This window comes from Eretmochelys imbricata, chromosome 2, assembly GCF_965152235.1.
Source record: "Eretmochelys imbricata isolate rEreImb1 chromosome 2, rEreImb1.hap1, whole genome shotgun sequence".
In the NCBI taxonomy this organism is placed as follows: Eukaryota; Metazoa; Chordata; order Testudines; family Cheloniidae; genus Eretmochelys; species Eretmochelys imbricata.
In genome coordinates, this window is record NC_135573.1 from 91,352,609 (window position 1) to 91,373,752 (window position 21,144).

At 43.3% G+C, this 21,144-nt stretch overlaps 1 protein-coding gene across 1 annotated transcript in view; it reads left to right on the forward strand.

Moving 5' to 3' along the window:
* CEP192 (centrosomal protein 192) overlaps positions 1-21,144 on the forward strand; it is a 219,402-nt gene that overhangs the window by 124,549 nt on the left and 73,709 nt on the right. Inside the window, exons 35-39 of the mRNA XM_077808693.1 lie at positions 198-261; positions 621-760; positions 872-964; positions 13,986-14,104; positions 18,132-18,308. Coding sequence (XP_077664819.1) covers positions 198-261; positions 621-760; positions 872-964; positions 13,986-14,104; positions 18,132-18,308 — 593 coding nt within the window. The remainder of the gene's footprint in view (positions 1-197; positions 262-620; positions 761-871; positions 965-13,985; positions 14,105-18,131; positions 18,309-21,144) is intronic.

A 21,144-nucleotide genomic window follows, 5' to 3' on the forward strand; every position in this document is an offset into this window, starting at 1 on the left:
GTAACCTATAAAAGGAGCCTTCATAGTAAAACGCTCTTTGGTTGTTTTGTCTTAGAAACACTGCTTTTCCGGATTTGAGTCTAGACATTTAAAGCTTCAGTATAATGAATGTCTTGTTCACACTGTCTATTGGACAGCTTAAAAGTTGAAATTTTCAGTAGATGTGTATAAAGTATCAAATATATTCCTTTTTTCAGGATCCTGAAAGCTTAGTAGTGTGGGTCCTGTTCCATGCACCAAAGAAACAAATCTCTCTTTCAGGTATAGTAGTTTGACTTCCATTGTAACTACTTTTGTGTGTTACAAGTTTCCTTTAGGACTAAAAGGATAAGTCACTAATGTAGATGAAACATTTCAGTAGCTTTTTTGCTTTGGTGCCCTAATCTGTGTACGTCCATCCTGGCATTGGCAGATCCGTTTTAATACTTGAATATTGTGAAATTAAATACTCAAAATAAAAGTACAGTTCTAACTTAAGTAATTAAGGCCCCTATTACCATAATAACCACTTCAAAATAAAATACTGAGCTTCAAGTTGGTTTTTAGTGCAGGCATCAAACTTTAAGAATTTTGCAGGTAAAAAATGCTTGACACTCTTGTTGAATTTAAAATCCTTCTAGATATCTTGGGTCCGGCAGATGAGTTCTTAGCAAGAGTTGATGTAGAGGTTGACAGTCCAGGGCCTACTAGTGTGATAAAAAGTATTCCCCTCAGAGCAAGAGCTGGAACAGCTAGGATACATGCTCCGAAGGACTTACAGGTATGCTACAAAAAATTATAAATTAAGTATACTTTAGCTTCTTTGCTTTTGGTAGTTCTGCATTCTTTGTTGTAAAATGCAACCACTTTTTTTGTTTGTTTGTTTTTTAAGGCCATGTGTTTGTCTGCTAGTGTGGGTTCTTCAGCCAAGCAGCAACTGCCTTTAAAGAATGCTGGAAATATTGAAGTCTATTTAAAAATTAAGGTAGGGAGACTTCTTACTTTTCTAAATAGTGGTCTTAAAATCATTGGTTTTGTGCTGCCCACATTGCACTGAAATTAGAGCTGGCCTCTGGAAGCCCCACAAACCTTGCAGTCCGGCTGTCTCTCTGGTTTTTTGGAGGGACTGTAGCTGGCAAGGGTGTCCTCCATACTATTATTTTTTTAAGTAAAGTTTCCTGCCGCTTTGTTAGAAGAAGCCTTGAAAATTAAATCAGTCACTAGGGTTGGAAGTTTATTGTAGTGGTTTTTGTTCCCTGAAAGTCATAGGCTATTCAGTCACTTCTATAATTGCGTATGTGTGGCTTTGTGAGTATGTCAGTACTAAATAGCAAATTTTGTGAGTTTGCAGCTGTAGGTGGTACAGAGGCTCTGCGTGTCCAGTGTAGGGTTGATTCACTGCATCACACAATCAGGACTCTGAGTTGGGCCAGGCAATGACCATTAGGGACTCCGGCCCTCTGCTTGGAGCGGAGCAAGTGAAAAGTCTGTAGCTCTTAGCCTCCTGACTGGGGCTGACAATAATATGGCCCTCGGGCGAGGCAGAGCAAACAAAAACTTATATCAGCGATCCCTGACGGTAATGCGTAGTGGCAAGTGCAGGGTGGGGATAAGGGCAGGGCAACCTGGTCCAACCCAGGGCCCTAAGAAGCCGATGATCACCTTATTAAGGGTCAAGTGGCAGCTCCCAATGTGTTCCCTGCATCACTTCCTACCCTTAAGTCTCCTGCAGGGTTGTCCTCCACAGGCCGTGGCTTGGCATCTCTGTTTGCCTCTGTCAATAGGGGATCTCCCATAGTGTAGTCAGGGATACCCTACTTTGCAGTCTGGAGATCTGACAGTACTTCAGAAGGAGTTGGCAGTGCATGTCCATTCTCCTCCTCAGCCAGCTCAGACTGGAGAGAGCTGCTTCCTTTTTATACACTCCCTCCACCAGAATCATGTGCAGCAATGTTGAGGGTCATGGCCCCTTGGGCCTACAGTGAGTGATGAACTCCTGCTTGCCCAGTCCAGGATTGATACATTCTGTCATACCACTCACACTATGCTTCAAGTTTCTTGCCCAGTTAATTTCTGCAAGTGAGTCTGCTTTTTGTGCTCAGCACCCAGTATAGTCTCTCAGTATAGAAGGTGGGTTATCTACAGGAGTTGCATGAAACAGTGTGGAGTAAATGTGGGATTGAACAAAGGTTTCCTTCATTCTAATTCATATTCAAATATTGACTTTTATGGTGTCAAGGTTCCTCCCCCACTCTGAACTCTAGGGTACAGATGTGGGGACCTGCATGAAAACCTCCTAAGCTTACTTTTACCAGCTTAGGTTAAAACTTCCCCAAGGTACAAATTAATTTTATCCTTTGTTCTTGGAATAACCACTGCCACCACCAAACTCTAACTGGGTTTACTGGGAAACGCAGTTTGGACACGTCTTTCCCCCCAAAATCCTCCCAACCCTTGCACCCCACTTCCTGGGAAAGGTTTGGTAAAAATCCTCACCAATTTGCATAGGTGACCACAGACCCAAACCCTTGGATCTGAGAACAATGAAAAAGCATTCAGTTTTCTTACAAGAAGACTTTTAATAGAAATAGAAGTAGATAGAAGTAAAGGAATCACCCTTGTAAAATCAGGATGATAGATACCTTACAGGGTCATTAGATTCAAAACATAGAGAATCCCTCTAGGCAAAACCTTAAGTTACAAAAAAGACACACAGAAATAGTCATTCTATTCAGTACAGTTCTTTTCTCAGCCATTTAAAGAAATCCTAATCTAACACATACGTAGCTAGATTACTTACTAAAGTTCTAAGACTCCATTCCTGGTCTATCCCCAGCAAAAGCAGCATACCGACAGACACAGACCCTTTGTTTCTCTCCCTCCTCCCAGCTTTTGAAAGTATCTTGTCTCCTCATTGGTCATTTTGGTCAGGTGCCAGCGTGGTTACCTTTAGCTTCTTAACCCTTTACAGGTGAGAGGATTTTCCCTCTGGCCAGGAGGGATTTTTAAAGGGGTTTACCCTTCCCTTTATATTTATGACATATGGCTTTGATCAAATCATTTAAGTTTTCTCTATCTCAAGTACAAGGGATAATAGCTTTATTGGAGAGTTATTTGGATGACTAGTTAATGTGGAGTGGATATCTCTTTGGAGATGAGAGCTTGGGGAGAAAACATAAGGGCAGAACGAAAGTGGATTCAGGAAAGGAAAAACAGTAATACTAGAGCAAGCTAAGAGTTGGACCATCTAGTATGGGATGAATATGAAAGAATAAGGGAATGGGGATGTTGATCTAAAAGAGAATAGAAGCAATAGGCAATGGAATATTGACAGAGAGGCAGAATGAGTGACATGGAAGAGAGAATTTAAATAAAAAACAACAAAACCCACCATAAAATTGTTTGTGCTTTCCTGGTAGATGTCCAATATCTCCTTTCTGAAAGAAAGGGGTGGAATGTCTATCTTGAGCACACTACTATTTTTATTTCAGTTTATGTACATTAACACACGTATTTAAATATCCCAAGGTGGTATTATAGCAAGAGATGGCTACCTTCATATGATCCAAAGATAATCAGACCTTCATGTAGATCCAGAGATAATCAGACCTCTTTAAAGCCGATGTGTGCCAAGTAATCTTTCAGGCTCAACAGAAGGATTGAATAAGACCACTTTTTGTAGTAAGAACAGCTGTATGCTATGGAGCTACCACTCAAGGCACTAGGCAACATAGCAGGTCAGAGCTAAGCTATATGGAGTGAGTCGTTTTCTCAGTTAGACATGGTCTAGAAGATTTAATTGCACTGCATATGTTTTGGAGTCAGAAAAGCACGTAGAAGGAGTTGAGCATGATGCTGAGAGGAATTAGAGAGAGAGAGCTTTGTGGGTGCAGAACTTGCTGGAGCGGTAGACTTGGATTACTGAGCAAGAAAGCTGCCTGCTAGGTTTTTTTCCTACTTCACTGAAGGAGACCGAACTTTGTATATATTTTTTGTAAATGAGCAAGATTGCAGTAAGAATATATCTGTCTCATATCACTGACATATTCTTATAATGGAAATAATCCTAAATATTAGCCAGTTTTGGGGGTCGAAAAGGCAACACACTACTAGATTGTTAAATTAGTTGTCACGTTAAAATTGTTAATATTACTAGCTACACAAGATTATAGTTAAACTGCAGAAAGACTTGATAAATAGCCCAAAATAAGCCTGCACACATCTCTCCAGAAAACAGGAATTCTGTAGCCCTCAGACTATGAGCTTACTTGGAGAATTACTCTTTGAAATGCTTTCAGCATTTTGGCAATTATCTATAAACTATAGGGTTCCAATTCTACACTAAACACCCACTGGCAGCAAAAAGTCAGTCTTCCCTTCTTTCCTGTTAAAGTCAGTTGATGATGCATTTGGATGTACCTCAAATAATTACTTCAGATTTTTTATTAAAATCCTGAGGCGGTCCTGGACAGGCATTGGTGGTTTTGTGTGGGGAAAGTTTTTATAGACCAATCCTACATATCAAGACCACTGGACCTAGTAGAAATGTTGCTGGAATACAGATTTTTAGTGTTCCCAGCGTGCTAAAGCCCAGGCTGAAAAAGGTTACAAACAAAGCCTTGTGTTCTCTGTAGCAAGCTGTTACGAGGTTTTTAGGTTCTGTGACATGGTCTTGCAGAAGACAGAAAATTTTCATTTAATTGCAGGAAAAATAGTAAAAATGTAACTGAATAATCATCCCCCTATTTGTTATAGCTTTCAGCTGAACAGTCCTTTAAGATTAATGGAGTGGGTTCATGTCTTTTACAGCTATTTTTTCAGGCAGTCTACAAACTCAAGAAGACAGCACTGCATTAACTTAAATTTGGTTCAGGTTTTCTTCAGCAATGGTTAGAAACATTTTTTTTTCTTTTTAAATGGAAACATGATTTCTGGAGCACAGCTTTGTGATGAGGTAGTTCTGTGGCAAATTCTGTGGCCCTGGAACTTCAGAATGCATGGGTCTCTGATTAGAACACTTGCTGTCAACTGTTGATAAATAACTTTTAAAACAAATCTGCCAAGAAATAGAATACTTGACTAGTTAATATACTGATCAATCTAGAGAGAAAAGCTAAAATGAAGGCCCAGAGAAATTAATCACTACTTAACCTAACATTTCTAACTTGTAGATATTCTTCCAACTCAGTACAATTGAGTTGTCTTTGATATACACTGGAGGCAGCTGAAAATGTATCTATGGGGGTATAAGTTTGGCTGTGCCTCAAACTGTCTCAGACCATATTCCCTGCCTCCAACCAGCTAAACAAAGCAGTGTCTCTGCTCTCTTACTTGCACTCGTCCTGGTTCTTAAAGCCATTCTAAAGCTGTAGTAATGAATCCAGTTCTCTTCTCCTAGCCTTCCTTTCCTTGGTTCTCTGGAGACCAATTTAAAACAACAAAGATCTTTCCCAGAATAAGACATCTATTATGTTCCCTGTTTTTCGTGCTTTCCTATCCCATGGCAGAGCTGGTCAAATAGAGCAGGCAAATGGCCAGAGGAGTCTCTCCATGTGATAAAGATCCTCTGAGGAGCCACAAAAGGGGAGCTGTGCCACATCTGCTCCTAGCCTGTGAACCCTGGCTCTGCCAGGTGAAGGGTTTAGAGCCTATACAATTTTGGGGGCTCCTACATTTCCCCATATTGGTTGTTCCAGCAGGACTTCTGCAATGATAGATTGGTTCTTCTCAACAGACAGCCAGGACCATGTTTCTAAATTAGGGATTCATCAGAGGTGAATGTTCCCCTTCTCTGAGCAGTACTGGCTTCATCACGTCACAAGGGTTCCTTTTCAAATCTTGGAGAGTAATAGTCTCTTGACAAAAAGACTAGAATCCCTGATGACTCCCATTCCTCCCAGAGGATGGTTTGGACTCCCTCAGGGATGTGCTCCTTGCATGTAATTTTTAGAAAACTCATCGGACAAGGAGCATAGGCATTTAAGGCCCCTCTACATAGGCTAAAACTCAAAAATAGCACTATCTAGGAAGAGGGACTGAATCTCAGCTGGGAGACAGAATCTTCCCTTTAACTCACATAAGGCTGGAAATCGAAGAAGGAGAAGTTATTTCAGATCTTCATCCTCTATAATTAGCTTCAATTCTTTCCCGAAAAAGTTTTCAGATTACAATAACCCTAAACTTGACAAGTATCATAGAATATCAGGGTTGGAAGGGACCTCAGGAGGTCATCTAGTCCAACTCCCTGCTCAAAGCAGGACCAATCCCCAACTAAATCATCCCAGCCAGGGCTTTGTCAAGCCTGACCTTAAAAATATCTAAGGAAGGAGATTCCACCACTTCCCTAGGTAACGCATTCCAGTGTTTCACCACCCTCCCAGTGAAAAAGTTTTTCCTAATATCCAACCTAAACCTCCCCCGCTGCAACTTGAGACCATTACTCCTTTTTCTGTCATCTGCTACCACTGAGAAGATTCTAGATCCATCCTCTTTGGAACCCCCTTTCAGGTAGTTGAAAGCAGCTATCAAATCCCTCCTCATTCTTCTCTTCCATAGACTAAACAATCCCAGTTCCCTCAGCCTCTCCTCATAACTCATGTGTTCCAGTCCCCTAATCATTTTTGTTGCCCTCCGCTGGACTCTTTCCAATTTTTCCACATCCTTCTGGTAGTGTGGGGCCCAAAACTGGACACAGTACTCCAGATGAGGCCTCGCCAGTGTCAGATAGAGGGGAACGATCACGTCCCTCGATTTGCTGGCAATGCCCCTACTTATACATCCCAAAATGCCATTGGCCTTCTTGGCAGCAAGGGCACACTGTTGACTTCTATCCAGCTTCTCGTCCACTGTAACGCCTAGGTCCTTTTCTGCCGAACTGCTGCCAAGCCATTCGGTCCCTAGTCTGTAGCGGTGCATGGGATTCTTCCGTCCGAAGTGCAGGACTCTGCACTTGTCCTTGTTGAACCTCATCAGATTGCTTTTGGCCCAATCCTCTAATTTGTGTAGGGCCCTCTGTATCCTATCCCTACCCTCCAGCGTATCTACCTCTCCTCCCAGTTTAGTGTCATCTGCAAACTTGCTGAGGGTCCACACCATCCTCCAGATCATTAATGAAGTTATTGAAGAAAACCGGCCCGAGGACCGACCCTTGGGGCACTCCACTTGATACCGGCTGCCAACTAGACATGGAGCCATTGATCACTACCTGTTGAGCCTGATAATCTAGACAACTTTCTATCCACCTTGTAGTGCATCCATCCAGCCCATACTTCTTTAACTTGCTGGCAAGAATACTGTGGGAGACCGTGTCAAAAGCTTTGCTAAAGTCAAGGAACAAACACGTCCACTGCTTTTCCCTCATCCACAGAGCCAGTTATCTCATCATAGAAGGCAATTAGATTAGTCAGGCATGATTTGCCCTTGGTGAATCCATGCTAACTGTTCCTGATCACTTTCTTCTCCTCTAAGTGCTTCAGAATTGATTCCTTGAGGACCTGCTCCATGATTTTTCCAGGGACTGAGTTGAGGCTGACTGCCCTGAAGTTCCACGGATCCTCCTCCTTCCCTTTTTTAAAGATGGGCACTACATTAGCCTTTTTCCAGTCGTCCGGGACTTCTCCCGATCGCCATGAGTTTTCAAAGATAATGGCCAATGGCTATGCAATCACATCCGCCAACTCCTTTAGCACTCTCGGATGCAGCGCATCCGGCCCCATGGACTTGTGCTCACCCAGCTTTTCTAAATAGTCCCGAACCACTTCTTTCTCCACAGAGGGCTGGTCATCTCCTCCCCATGCTGTGCTGCCCAGTGCCGTAGTCTGAGAGCTGACCTTGTTTGTGAAGACAGAGGCAAAAAAAGCATTGAGTACATGAGCTTTTTCCACATCCTCTGTCACTAGGTTGCCTCCCTCATTCAGTAAGGGGCCCACACTTTCCTTGACTTTCTTCTTGTTGCTAACATACCTGAAGAAACCCTTCTTGTTACTCTTAACGTCTGTTGCTAGCTGCAACTCCAGGTGTGATTTGGCCTTCCTAATTTCACTTGTGAATGTTTGAACAATATTTTTATACTCTTTCCTGGTCATTTGTCCAATCTTCCACTTCTTGTAAGCTTCTTTTTGTGTTTAAGATCAGCAAGGATTTTGCTGTTAAGCCAAGCTGGTCGCCTGCCATATTTACTATTCTTTCTACACATCGGGATGGTTTGTCCCTGTAACCTCAATAAGGATTCTTTAAAAAGAAGAGAGGTGGTTCTTTGAGTGATTGCTCATATCAGTTCCAGTTAGGTGTGTGTGTACTGCATGCATACTGGAAGGTTTTTCGCCAACAGTACCTGTTGGGTTGGTCTGGGCGCCCCCTGGGGTCACACCTTCATGGTGCTGAATATAAGGCCCTGCCAACCTGCCACCACTTCAGTTCCTTCTTACAGCCTGTGATGGTTAGCGGAAATGCTCGTAGCTCTTGCTTTGCAAGCGCAACTTCTCCAGTAGTTCGAACTTTTATCCTGTAAATAGGTAGGTTTATAGCAGTATAGTTTAGAATAGTGCTAGATAAGTTTCAGTTGGGGGTAACCCCCCCCCTTTACCCCTTTTTCCCTGGTACTGGGGAATGCCTCGATTCGCAGTGTGTGGCAAGTCTATGTCAAGAAGTGACCCCCCCACTTCCTGCTTTAAGTGTTTGTGGGAAAGCCACCAGAAAGAATGCTGCAAGATCTGCAGAGGATTTCGTCTGAGAGGGATCAGTGCCTCAAGATCCTGCTAATGGAGGCTGCTCTATATCCTCACTTGGACCCTAGCTGAGTGGAGCTGACGCCGAGCACCTCAGCATCTGTGCACAGTGTGCCAGCACTGACCAGGCATGATTCGGTGCCGAGGAAGGACTCTGCCAGAGACCTTTGGCACCGGCAGAGTTCCACACAGGGCAGTGGGCAGCACCATTCTCAATCCCCTGTGCCCCACAGGAAGAGGACACCCAAAAGGGGCTGCTCCCTCAAGCCCAGACTAGTGCAGGAGCCCACCACCATGAGATCTGTGTTGGGCCACGGGCGTTCGGCTCCACTGACTAAGGTCACATCGACTCCTGCCCCAGCACAGGAACAGTCGAGTCCAGGCTCCCAGCACTCCCCTCTCTGGGAGGACCACGATCTCCAGCTGCCTTCCACGCCGGAGGCAGTCGAGGCCGCCAACAACCTCATTGCCTCTTCAGCACCACCTTCCCCTCCTAGATGAGACAGGACACTGAACTTGGTTTCAGCGGCACCCATGAGATCCTCTGTGCTGTCCAGAAGCAAACCTGCAATGGTACTGCACCAGTTGCCATCTCCTTGGTACCAGTCACCTGTACAATCCACCAGTGGATCAATAGGGGAGTGGCACTAGTCTCAAAGTTCCAGGCACCACTCCCCGGCACTGCAGGGCATCGCTCCTCCGTGATCCTTGTATAGTGAGTGCTTGGAGTTGGAAGCAGACTCCCACAGGTCCAGGAGGAGCAGTTGATCCAGGTCTGACAGATGCGAGCAACAGGAGTCTCATCCAGTGTCACGGCCTGTCAGTGGCAGGCCCCTAATAAGTGGCCATTCTGGACCGCCTGGACATTCCACCAGGGCTGGAGCCAGAGGTCCTACTCTAGGTCAGTGTCGGTGGCCTTAGCTTTATAGGTGCCTCTGGCACCTATCCAGGGGCAGGACCTAGCATTGGCTGCACCAACACCTCCGGCACCCACTGCACCACTACCAACATCAAGCGCGCCGGAATACAAGGTGCTGCATGATCCCCTTGGTGCCATGGGCAGGGAACAGGACCTGGAGGAGGGTGGCGCAGAACCTGGGGATCCAGGTGGAGGTCATCATTGAGACATCAGACCCCATGGTGGACATTCTTGCCCCTTCTGGTCCCTCCTGAATTGCCTTGCCATTTATCAAAACAATTCAAGGTACCACCAAGTCGCTGTGGCAAACCCCTGCTTCTTTACCACCATTAGCAAAGAGGAACAAACAGAAATACTTCCTTCCCTCTAAGGGGTTCGAGCACCTTATCACATGTCTCCCGCTAGACACCTTAGTCGTGTCAGTGGCTAATTAACGGGAGCGCCAAGGCTATCAGAGACCCTTCCTGAAAAACCAGGAGGCCGAAAAGCTGGACTTCTTTGGAAGAAAATCTATTCAACGGGGAGACTCCAACTCCGAATTTCTATTCACCAGGCTGTTCTCAGTAGGTAACAGCTACAAGTCCTGTGGAGCAATGGCAAAATTTATGGAGCTGTTGCCGCAAGACTCCAGGGCAGAGCTCTCCTCCTTGGTAGAGGAGGGCAAGCTCATTGCCTGGGCTTCGCTGCATGGGCTTCGCTCGATGTGGTGGATTCGTCCACTCACGCTATGGCCTCTGGGGTAGCTATGAGAAGGAACTCCTGGCTGCAGGTCTCAGGTGTACCATTTGAGGTCCAACAAACCATCCAGGACCTCCATTTTGGGAGCTCGACCCTCTTTTTCAGAAAAAAACTGACTTGCAGCTTCACAGCCTCAAGGATTCGAGGGCCACCTTCAAATCCGTTGGCCTGCACGCTCCTGCTACCTAATGGAGGCATTTGAAGCCGTAGCCCCCACCTTGTTTTTACCACCCTCAGAACAGGTAGGACTTTTCTTGGAGGCAGAATAGAAAGAACAGGAAAAGACCTCACTCTTCCTCAGCCCAGGGCTGTGGGCAGGTGAAACAATCCTCTGGTCAGAAGAAGAACTTTTGAAGGTGCGACTGGGGGCGACCCACCAGTCCGAACTGCAGATCCATCCCACCTCTCCTTTTTGTGCCGACTGTCCCGTTTCTGCCCTACCTGGGCCTGTATTACATCAGATCGCTGGGTACTTCGCACGGTAGAAAGGGGGTACGCCCTCCAGTTCTCCCTGCCTTCCAACCCCTTCCCTGTCCCTCTTCAGGGACCTTTCTCACGAGCAACTCCTTGTGCAGAAGGTGCACTTGCTCCTAACTGGAGGCAGCGGAAAAGGTTCCTCAGGAGCTGAAGGGGAAGGGTTTCTTTTCACGGTATTTCCTAATACCAAAAGCCAAAGGCGGCCTAAGGCCCATCCTAGACCTGTGAAATCTCAACAAGTTCATGAAGAAACTGAAGTTCTGCATGGTCTCTTTGGCCTCCATTATCCCTTTCTTGGATCTGGGGGGACTGGTATGCCACCCTCGATTTGAAGGACGCTTACACAGAAACTACCTCAGGTTCACGGTGAATCACACTCATCAGTTCATTGTCCTACTGTTCGGCCTGTCAGTGGCTCCTTGAGTGTTTACCAAGTGCATTGCAGTCATGGCTGTGTTCCTACGCAAGTGCCACGGGCAGGTGTTCCCATACCTCTACAACTGGCTAATCAAGGGCTGCTACAGGGTGCAAGTGGAGACACAAGTGAGCATCATGCGGTCTACTTTCGATGACCGGGGCCTTCTACTGAAGGTACAGAAGTCAATTCTGTCGCCCGTTCAGCGGATGGTTTATAGGGGCGGTATTGGACTCTAAACAGGGGAGAGCGTATCTCCCAGAGTCGCACTTCCGGTCCCTGTGCAACATACGAAGTCTCAGGTAGTTCCTCATTAGAAATTACTTGTTTTTCCAAGGCCACAGAATCTTGAGAGACAAGGATTTGTTGTGACTTATTTGCTGTCCATCTTCAACCTCCTCAAAATATTTAACAACTTAAGTCATGACTGAAGAAAGTGTCTTTAACCATTGTTTATGAAATCCAGGAGGCTGTTGGTAAGAGCCATGGTAGCAAATTCAGTGGCTAGTTTTAAATCAAATCCTGGGCAGAGCATAATTAAAACAAATCCGTGTCTGAGAAGGCTGTAGGCAAATCTTATTAATGAGGAAGTTTCATAGGTAGTAGTTGAAAATATGGACAAGACAAAGTATTTGCTCGCTACTCCTGACAAGCTTAAAAATTAAAAGCCCTCATACAGGAGCGAAAGATTAATACTCACAGCAATAGGTGCATGAGAGATGAGATGTAAGCATGGAACTCCAGAGGGAAACAGATCATGAAATGAGCCCAATTTTGTCAGTAAGTGTATACAGTCAGTCTAACAGCAATCAAGCTTGCCCCCACCCGGAAATAGATCTAGCCTACAATTCATAGACTGTACCAAACTCAGCAAGTAGGTACAGGAGAGTGTAGTGGGATTATTCTGGAATTTCAGGCTCCTCCACGTCTGATCTTAATTTCCCTTCCAAACTTTAGGTATTCAGAGAAGCATGAAACTATTGTGAAATAAGTTACACACCACCAGGAATGAGGGAAATACAGACTGCCCTTCAATGTGAAAGATACTCAGGACTGTATCGCTAGCATTACCAAAAATCTCAGTTAGGAATTGGCTCCATATACTGGCCACTGAAAAAGCACCAGAAAGACACAATCCCTGATTTGAAGGGTTTAAAATCTCAAGACTCCATATTTTTCATAAAATAAAGATCTGAGGAATGCAAGCGGTCATACCCTAAATAGGTCAAAGGCAACAAAATGTAAGGAGACTGTAGCTTCCAGAACTATTACAATCTCTCCAGGAGACTTCCTGATATTAGATCTGGTAGAAACTTCTCCATATACCCGCCATATTTTACTACCAGAAGTTACTTCAGTTTGTCTTTGGAAGTAGCTACTAGCAATACAAAATGCTGCTCTTCAGCCTGTCTGCTTCCCTCTTTTCCCTCAGTGTTCATGAAGGTATTGGTAATAGGCTGAAGAGTATAGGGAATTCTAAATGCTCATTCCTATCTTACATTCTATCAAGCATCACTAGAAATGTTAGATGAGGTGACTTGAAAGACACTTTCTGTGCTTTAAGCACAGGGGATTATGGTGAATTTTAAAAAGTTCCAGAGCAAATCGTACTTTACAGGTAAAACAGAGGGAGGGTCAATCTTCCTGAAACAACAGAAATTTGTTAAGATCTGGACAGTAATTTCCATGATGTCTGTCCTCCATCCAGTCCTGGCTGTAGTTCCGAGATAACTTCTGTAAGATTACTCCGTGGACGGGGGGCCTCCTAGATATTTCTTGAAGGCTCAGAACTGCGCTGTAAAAGATGCTGAAGAAAGAGAGGGCAATTTCCACTGTCTAGTCACCTGGTTGGTTGAAGCATGAAGCCAACCTTCTAGTAGATCTTCCCTTTACAGACTGGTTTCCAAAAAATACTGACCATAAATGCTTAGCTTTCTGGGTTGGAAATGTACTTGGTGCACCATAAGTTACAGGGAATGTGATCAGGGTCAGAGATTTCAGCACACTGCTGTCTGAGATGAGCAGTCAGACCGGCTTTTCTGGTCTTTCAGGATCACCTGAGAGGATTATGATTCTGGTCCAACTGGGAAAACAAATTGGAAGGAGGCACAAGAAGCTCAAGTCGAAACAGAGCAATGCATTCTCTCCTAGCTTCTATCTGGGTAATCCATATTAAAGTGCCACTGAAAATGAGAGCAGCCTAGTTGAGCTTTCAGACACCTTGGAATGGTCCCTGAACCAGGAGTTTTTCTGGCTGATATCACAGGAACTAAGCCACTCTATCTGCAACTAATCAAAATGCTCACTTTTCCCCCACTGCTTATGTTTCCATATTGCTTGCTATGTTCCAATCCTATATGAGTGGACAGAAGTCTGGATCCGTGAAGTAAAACTTACCTGACGTCATTTTGTGGAGTTACTTCTTCCCAATCAACTCCACCCAAAATGTTCTCTGGGTTCCTCTACAGTGACCTCTTCATTGTCTGTGTATGTCATTAGCGTAGTTGAATAAGAAATTTCTATTTAAGAAGTTTATATTTAGTTCGCTAACGTAGGGTTTCTGCACAGTGTTGGAACTATTATTTAGTGCAGGATTGTTGGCCGTTTTGGGAATTTCCCACGTATGTGTCTAGGCTGCCTCTGATATATGTACTGAAAGAGAGGCATAACACATCATATCAGACTGGAGGGGATTACTCCTAAAAAAGTAAATTTGGTTTTGTATCTTTAGACATCAGGTCAAGACAACTGCATTTCTGTTGAACCTGAGGATCTCTTCCTTATGCCTGGAGAAGAGCAAGAAGTGGCAGTCCTGTTTTCTCCAAAGGATTTAAAAACCAGTAGTGAAAGGTAAGGTATAATCTGCTTGATGATCAGTTATTTAAAAAAGAGGTTCTCAATCTGGGGGTTGTGAACAGATGTTAAAGGGTCCCACATAATTTCATACAATTCAGAGTAAGGGATTTTTATCAGGATTTGCCAGCCTCCCAAGTATCTTGTATTTATTGCAATTTTTTTTTTTTTGTCATTTAGCTTCTTAGGTGTTCAAGGATTGATTCTAAGCATTTTAAATGTGTCGTCTAGACTGGGAGCAGAGGGTGGGGGAGAAATAGTGTGATCCTCTTTTCTCCTGGTTTTATTTCCTGAATGCAGAGATCTTTGCTCTTGAGTTAGTTCTCCAGTTCCTTTGGAAAGTTTGATTCCTGGTAATTTTTCTACAAGTGTCCACTGTATATACCCACTGCTGGGCACGTCAACTGGTGCAGTGTGGATGGTGGAATCTTCTGGTGGCAGCGCTTGTTGGAGCGTTCATGCACCCCTTCCACTCTTTCCTGTCAGCGTTGTAGCATGTTTTGAGGGCACGGCCAAAGAAGGGGGCATGGCACCAGTTGCCTCCTCGGTGACTTGCAGCCACCACAACAAAAGGAAATGTTCCCCTCCAAATTACAAGGATTGATAGCTAAAACTAGTGCCTTCTATTTTTGTAGATTAGTTTTAGGATGTTAGTTTAGCTAAGATAGTTAGTTAGATATTTACCTGGCATAATATTGTGGCAGAACTGAACTTGAAAAAGCCTGGATTTAAAAGGTGTACATCATGCTCAGCGGTCTTCCCAACATCCTATAATCATGTCCAGTGCCTGAAATCTTAGAAGAAAAACATTCTCCTTCACATTATGCTATTTACAGCATATTTACTTCTCGGGCCCATAAAGAGAGACAGAAAAGACTTCCATGTGCTTTTGTTATAAGAGGCTTTGTCAGCCAAACCTCTGGGGCCATATATAGCTATAGAATGCGAGGGTAAGGCTAGGACATTTGTAGGGACAAAATCAGGAAAGCCAAGGCAAAGCATGAGTTACAGTTGGCAAAGAAATGCTAGAGACAACAGGAAGGGGTTCTTCAAATATGTCAGACAAAAAAGAAAGATCAGGGACATTGTGGGTCCACTGCTCAATGGAGGTGAGCTGGTAACGGAAGATGATAGTAAGGCAGAGCGGCTCAATGAATGTCTACTTTGCTTCAGTCTTCTTTTAAAAAAAAAAAAAAAAAAAGTAACCAGATGACTAGCAATATTACCATAGACAGTAAAGGAGAAGAGATGCAGATTGGGATAAGTAAAGAACACATCAGAGATCTTCTGACCAATCTAAATTAATTCAGATCAGTGGGCCAGATGCTATTCACCTGAGGGTACTGAAGGAATTAGTTGAGGAAATCTCAGAGCCACTGGTAATAACTTGTACAAACTCATGCAGGACAGGAGAGATCCTGGAAGATGAGAAGGGCTAACTTTAAAAAGGGGAAAAAGGAGGAGCTGGGAAACTATAGGTCAGCCTAACTTTGATACCTGGGAAGCTACTAGAGCAGAGGTGGGCAAACTACGGCCTGCGGGACTGTTCTGCCCAGCCCCTGAGCTCCTGGCCTGGGAGGAACATGTCCTCTTAGAGGGGTGCGCCCCACTTTTTTGGCAAAACTGGGCCTTGATCATCAGTTGGCAAGAGCAATCCAGACAAATGCCAGTTTTGCCAAAAAAACTCAGGATGACCAGGACAGGGCATAAAAAGGGGACTGTCCTGGCCAAATGGGACATATGATAACCGTACTCAGCAGGTAAACAATAGGTATGCTACAATCTATGAGTGCTTTGAGCTTCCCCCTTGAGTGTCCAGCCCCTGTTACACTGGACACTTGCAGAATTCACAGATAAGGTGTTCCCAAAAGAACATAATTTTTAGTATGTATACATGACTCTTTACGTATTATCCATACATACATTTCACAATGGTTGATATTCACTTGGACATAAGCTTTCATTAGAGATCCTACATGACATCTTTTGACAAACTGTTATGTAGGGTCCAAACCCAAGAGATCCCTCTAAACCCTCTTTGCGCCTGTGCAGTGTGCTAGTTGGCACCAACAGGTCCCTGGATCACGATGGCTTATTTCGTATCACCTAAAAAATCTGTGGCAGAGGAAGTTATACAATCTACTTCTTCAGTGGAGAATTCAGCTGTCTTAACCATAAAACCATCTTTTCTCTTTCTGCACTTCGCTGCCCTGTTCACTACACACCTTCCAATTTCAGCAACAAATGAGGCAGGTGTCCTACCGACAACAGCCTACTTCACAACACAGCCCTCATTTCATCCCTGGACTACTGTTCATCTTGTTCATAGAATGAAGCAGAGGTCCAGGAGGGAAGGGGGGGGAAGTATGTGGTCATGGAGTTAGACTGTATAATAATTCATATGCACAAGAGAGCTGAATTAAGGTAGCCTAGACAACCATAATTTTAACACTTCCAAAGTGCTTGACTTTGCAATCTTACAGTTCTTTGAATGTAGGGTTTTGTGTGTAATTTCCATGGTGTTTAAAAAAGCAAACATAATAACTACATTTCATCATGTGATATATTGAGACCCACATGGTTCATCAGCAGGGTTGGATTTAGATCCGTGCTATAGACTCCTGCCACTTGAGCTAATGGAATTAATTATAGGAATAGTAAATTGTGATTTTCTGTGGACCAACACTAGAGGGAGATGGGACACTGTGCCAGTGTGTTTCCCAGATGCTATTTGCTGACAGCAGAGGAATGGTGAGACTGGGGAATCTTGAGTTTCATTCCAGGCTTTGGATGGGAGTGTGCTCTAGTAGTCACAGACACCTTCTGTGTCGTCCCCCCAGTCCCCGTAGTTCTTCCCCCCCCCCCCCCCAAAAAAAAAAAAAAAAAGAGCTTGACCCTTCTGCCCATGTCCTTCACTGTGCCCCTGATCCAGTCCTTTCTGTTCCCTATCTCTGGCTCTTCCTCCCAGTCTCAACTGAGGCTTCCTATCCAAGTAATTCATAGTCTACTCCTCTGGACTCCTCACTAGTCTCACCATCCCCCAGCTCCTTGTTCCCAGTATTGGTTAGGATGTCGGGGGAGAACTGGCATTGCCTGCTGTTTATGTAATCTGTCTTCCCCCCACCAATTGGTTCCCAATCCCAGTTTATTTGCCCAACTAGTCCAAGGCTTCCCCCAGCTCCTTGTCCTATATCTTCCCCCCCATGGCTCCCACTCCTTGTTTCCTTGACCAGCTAGTTCCAGTTCCTTCACCCCAACCAGTTTTAAATGCTTCTCTCTTCGGTCCCAGATCCTTGTCCCAGTCTACTACCTCTACTGTGCTCAGCCCAACGTCCAGGTCTTGTCATTTTTATATTCAAATAAGGCAGTTTTCTCCTCCATGCTGCCTGGGCCAAAGTGCGTGGACGGTTAGTGAGAGCACAGGAGAGAAAGGGTCTCAGTTCTAGTGCCTTGGCCCACAGCAGTAATTTCTGGGAAAGTCCTGCTCAGCCCTGGGCTTTCCAAACATGGACAGAATCTTAGGGAAATCTAACTGTGGAGCTCTAGCAGGTCTTTACTGGGTATGTGCAAGTTAGTTTTTTTTTGTTTTTTGAAGGCTTGTAACTTGGCCGAATTTGAGTGGATTTTCACGTGGATGATACAAAGCGTATCCCTAACATGCTGTACACCCCCTGGATAAATTTGAAGTCTGATTCAAAGCATGGGGTACTAGTGTCTCTCAAAGAAAAGGCTGCCAAAAATTTTAGATGCACAAAACAGTATTTTCCCCAACATTGTTTTTGGAAATGGCACATTTGTTTGAAATTTTCCATAATGAGGGTGTCTCAAACAATTTAAAGTTTGGTGATTGAAAATAGGGTCTTAAATTGGGAGTTGTTACCCAACACTTTTTGGATGGAGCAACTTGCCTTGCCTTGCCTAAAATAAATACTGTGGGTAATGTTATATACAACTAATTTACTTGACCGTTTGCATGATGAAATCCCATGCTTATCAGCTGACTTTCAGGATTTTCTACTTGTAGTATCTTGAAAATCCTTGTGTTGCCATCTGGACCTCAGTATGAAGTGGTGATAAAAGGTGAGGTGAATATTTTGGGAAACAGACCACTGGCAACGACTTCCTGCTACTCAGACGTTCCACCCATTCTCTCCAATAAGCAGTTCATGGCATGGGGAGGGGTTACACTCGGAAGAACAGTGTAAGTACCAGCAGTTCAGTTCTTCACGTTTAATGTCCCATTAGTATTGAAATGCACTTCTTTGCAGAATAAATTTTTTTGCTATGCTTTCATTTAGAGACTGAAAATAGATTCATAGATATTTAGGTCAGAAGGGACCATTATGATCATCTAGTCTGACCTCCTGCACAACGCAGGCCACAGAATTTCACCCACCACTCCTACAAAAAAAACCTCACACCTATATCTGTGCTATTGAAGTCCTCAAATTGTAGTTTAAAGACCTCAAGGAGCAGAGAATCCTCCAGCAAGTGACCCGTGCCCCATGCTACAGAGGAAGGCGAAAAACCTCCAGGGCCTCTTCCAATCTGCCCTGGAGGAAAATTCCTTCCCGACCCCAAATATGGCGATCAGCTAAACCCTGAGCATATGGGCAAGATTCATCAGCCAGATACTACAGAATGCAATGTTAGACTGGTTTTATTAAATGTCTTCCTAAGTTCATGTACCTAATGTTGAGCGTACATTACATATATAAACCTTTCCCTTTTTGTGCAGGAAATCTTTGGAGACTCGAACTGTAATCTTAACTTTCTGATGGCAGTGACTGGAAAAATATATTCTTTTCTCTAAAACTAGTTCAGGAAACTAGTTCAAACAGTTCTATAGTATTAGGAACACATCCAAAGTATCTTGTTGGAAAATTGTGAATGTATACATTGTTTTGATATCAAGCAGCCACCAGTAGTAATAGTTTGCTATAAATATGGATCACTTTAAAAGCCCTGTTTTTTAGATTTTAAGACCAGAAGGAACTACTGTGAATGTCTAGTATGATCTGTATGACACAAGCCATAGGAACTAACCTGAATCAATTCCAATCTTGACTTTAAAATTTCTATTGATGGTGAATCCATCACAACCTTTAGGAAGTTGTTCCAATGGCTAATTACTCTTATTATTAAAAACTTGTGCCTTATTTCTAATTTGAATTTGTGTAGCTTCAAATTCCAGCCATTAGATCTTATTATACCTATGTCTTCTAGTTTTGAAGAGCCCTCCGTTTCCAAATTTCTTTTCCCCACTTAGATACTTATAGACTGTGATCAAATCACACCATGACATTCTGTTTAGGCTTGCTGGGTGAGATCTACTCCAATTCAGGATTAAACGTTTCTTTTAGCTTTTATTATGCTTGTTTTATCACCTATTAATTATACATACATGCAATAACAGATTCAGCAGGAAAAGTAAATGATCAAGTTACTTTCCTGAGGGACAGGGCAACTCTTTTCACATCTCTGATCTCTGCAGTGTTCCGTTATTCTTCCCCTATATCTTCTCCACTCTTATTGTCAATCCTCTACCTTTTATCCTCTGTTCTGTACCTTTATGCAGCTACCTCATCTGTGTTCTAATGAAAACATTTTCATGCATAAATTCCAATAACTAACCTAACCTACAACATTTTTGCTTATCCTGCTAAATTTTACTTTGTTCTCTCTGGTTCCCAAAAGTTTGTCCTTGCTATCACCCCCATTGGCTCCATCCAGTTCTTATCTTACAATAGTTGTTTTTACTGGTCTGTTTTTGTGGCCTGGGATTTTTACTTGTTAGCTTTTCTTGTTGGGAAAGTGTGTGCACACATGATTTATTGCAAAGCTAATAACTCTCTCTTGACTCTCTGCTTTACCTTGCTATCTGCATAGCCAAGATTTTACAAATAAGGCACACAAACCACTTTTCTGATTTAAAAACACTCTTAGCAAAATCTGAAATGCTATGTCAGTAGAAACATTCAAAAAGCAAAAAAATTTTATTTACAAATTCATTTCTCTAACATTGAATATATATTTGACTAACATGATTCATTACACAGTTCTCTAACGAGCTAATAAGATTGATATCCTTGAGTCTGTTACTATAAGGCTTGTCTTCCGATCCTTTAATCAGTCTCATGGCTCTTCTCTGAGCTCTCCCTCTAGTTTTTTGATACCCTTGAATTTTGGACCCCAGAACTGGACACCCATTGCTGAATACAAAGGTAAAGTAACTTTCCTACTAGATATTGTCCTGTTAATACATCCCTGGATCACATTAGTCCTATAGCTACGGTGTCACACTGGGAACTCATGGTCAGCTGATTATCCACCATGACGCCCAACTTCTCTTCAGTGCCACCACTTACTAGGATATTCTCCCAACGTGTAAATATGGCCTATGTTCTTTGTTCTTAGATGTATGACTACATTTGGCTATATTGAAGCGCATATTGCTTCCATGTACCCTGCTTATCAAGCAGTCCAAAGCACTCTATATCAGTGACTTGTCCTTTTCATTATTTACTGCTCCCCTAGTCTGTATCAGCTCCAAAGTTTATCCATGACTTTTATTTTCTTCCTGGTGCAATGATAAAAATGTTAAGTAGATGTAGGACCAAGAGCCAGTCCCTCCAGGACCACAGTAGAAACACCCACTTAATTTCAATTTCCAATTACGTTTTGAGACTATCAGGCAATTGTTAATCCATGTAATGTGTGCCAGATTGATTTTATATCGTTGTTTTCTTAATCAAAGTGTTGGTACAGTATCAAGTCAGAGAACTTAGAGGTTGAAGTATATTACATAACCATACTTGTAATCTCATTTTTAAAAAAGGCAAGTTAATTTGTTAAGGTCTATTTTCTATAACAACATGCCGGATTGGCATAATGTTAGCCTCTTTTAGCTCTCTATTAATATAGAGTTATGTATCAGCTGACACTTTTGCATGGGATCAATGTCAGGCGTATAATTTCCTGTATCATCCCGTTTTCGTTTTTTTTTAATATTGGTACAACATTAGCTTTCTTCCAGT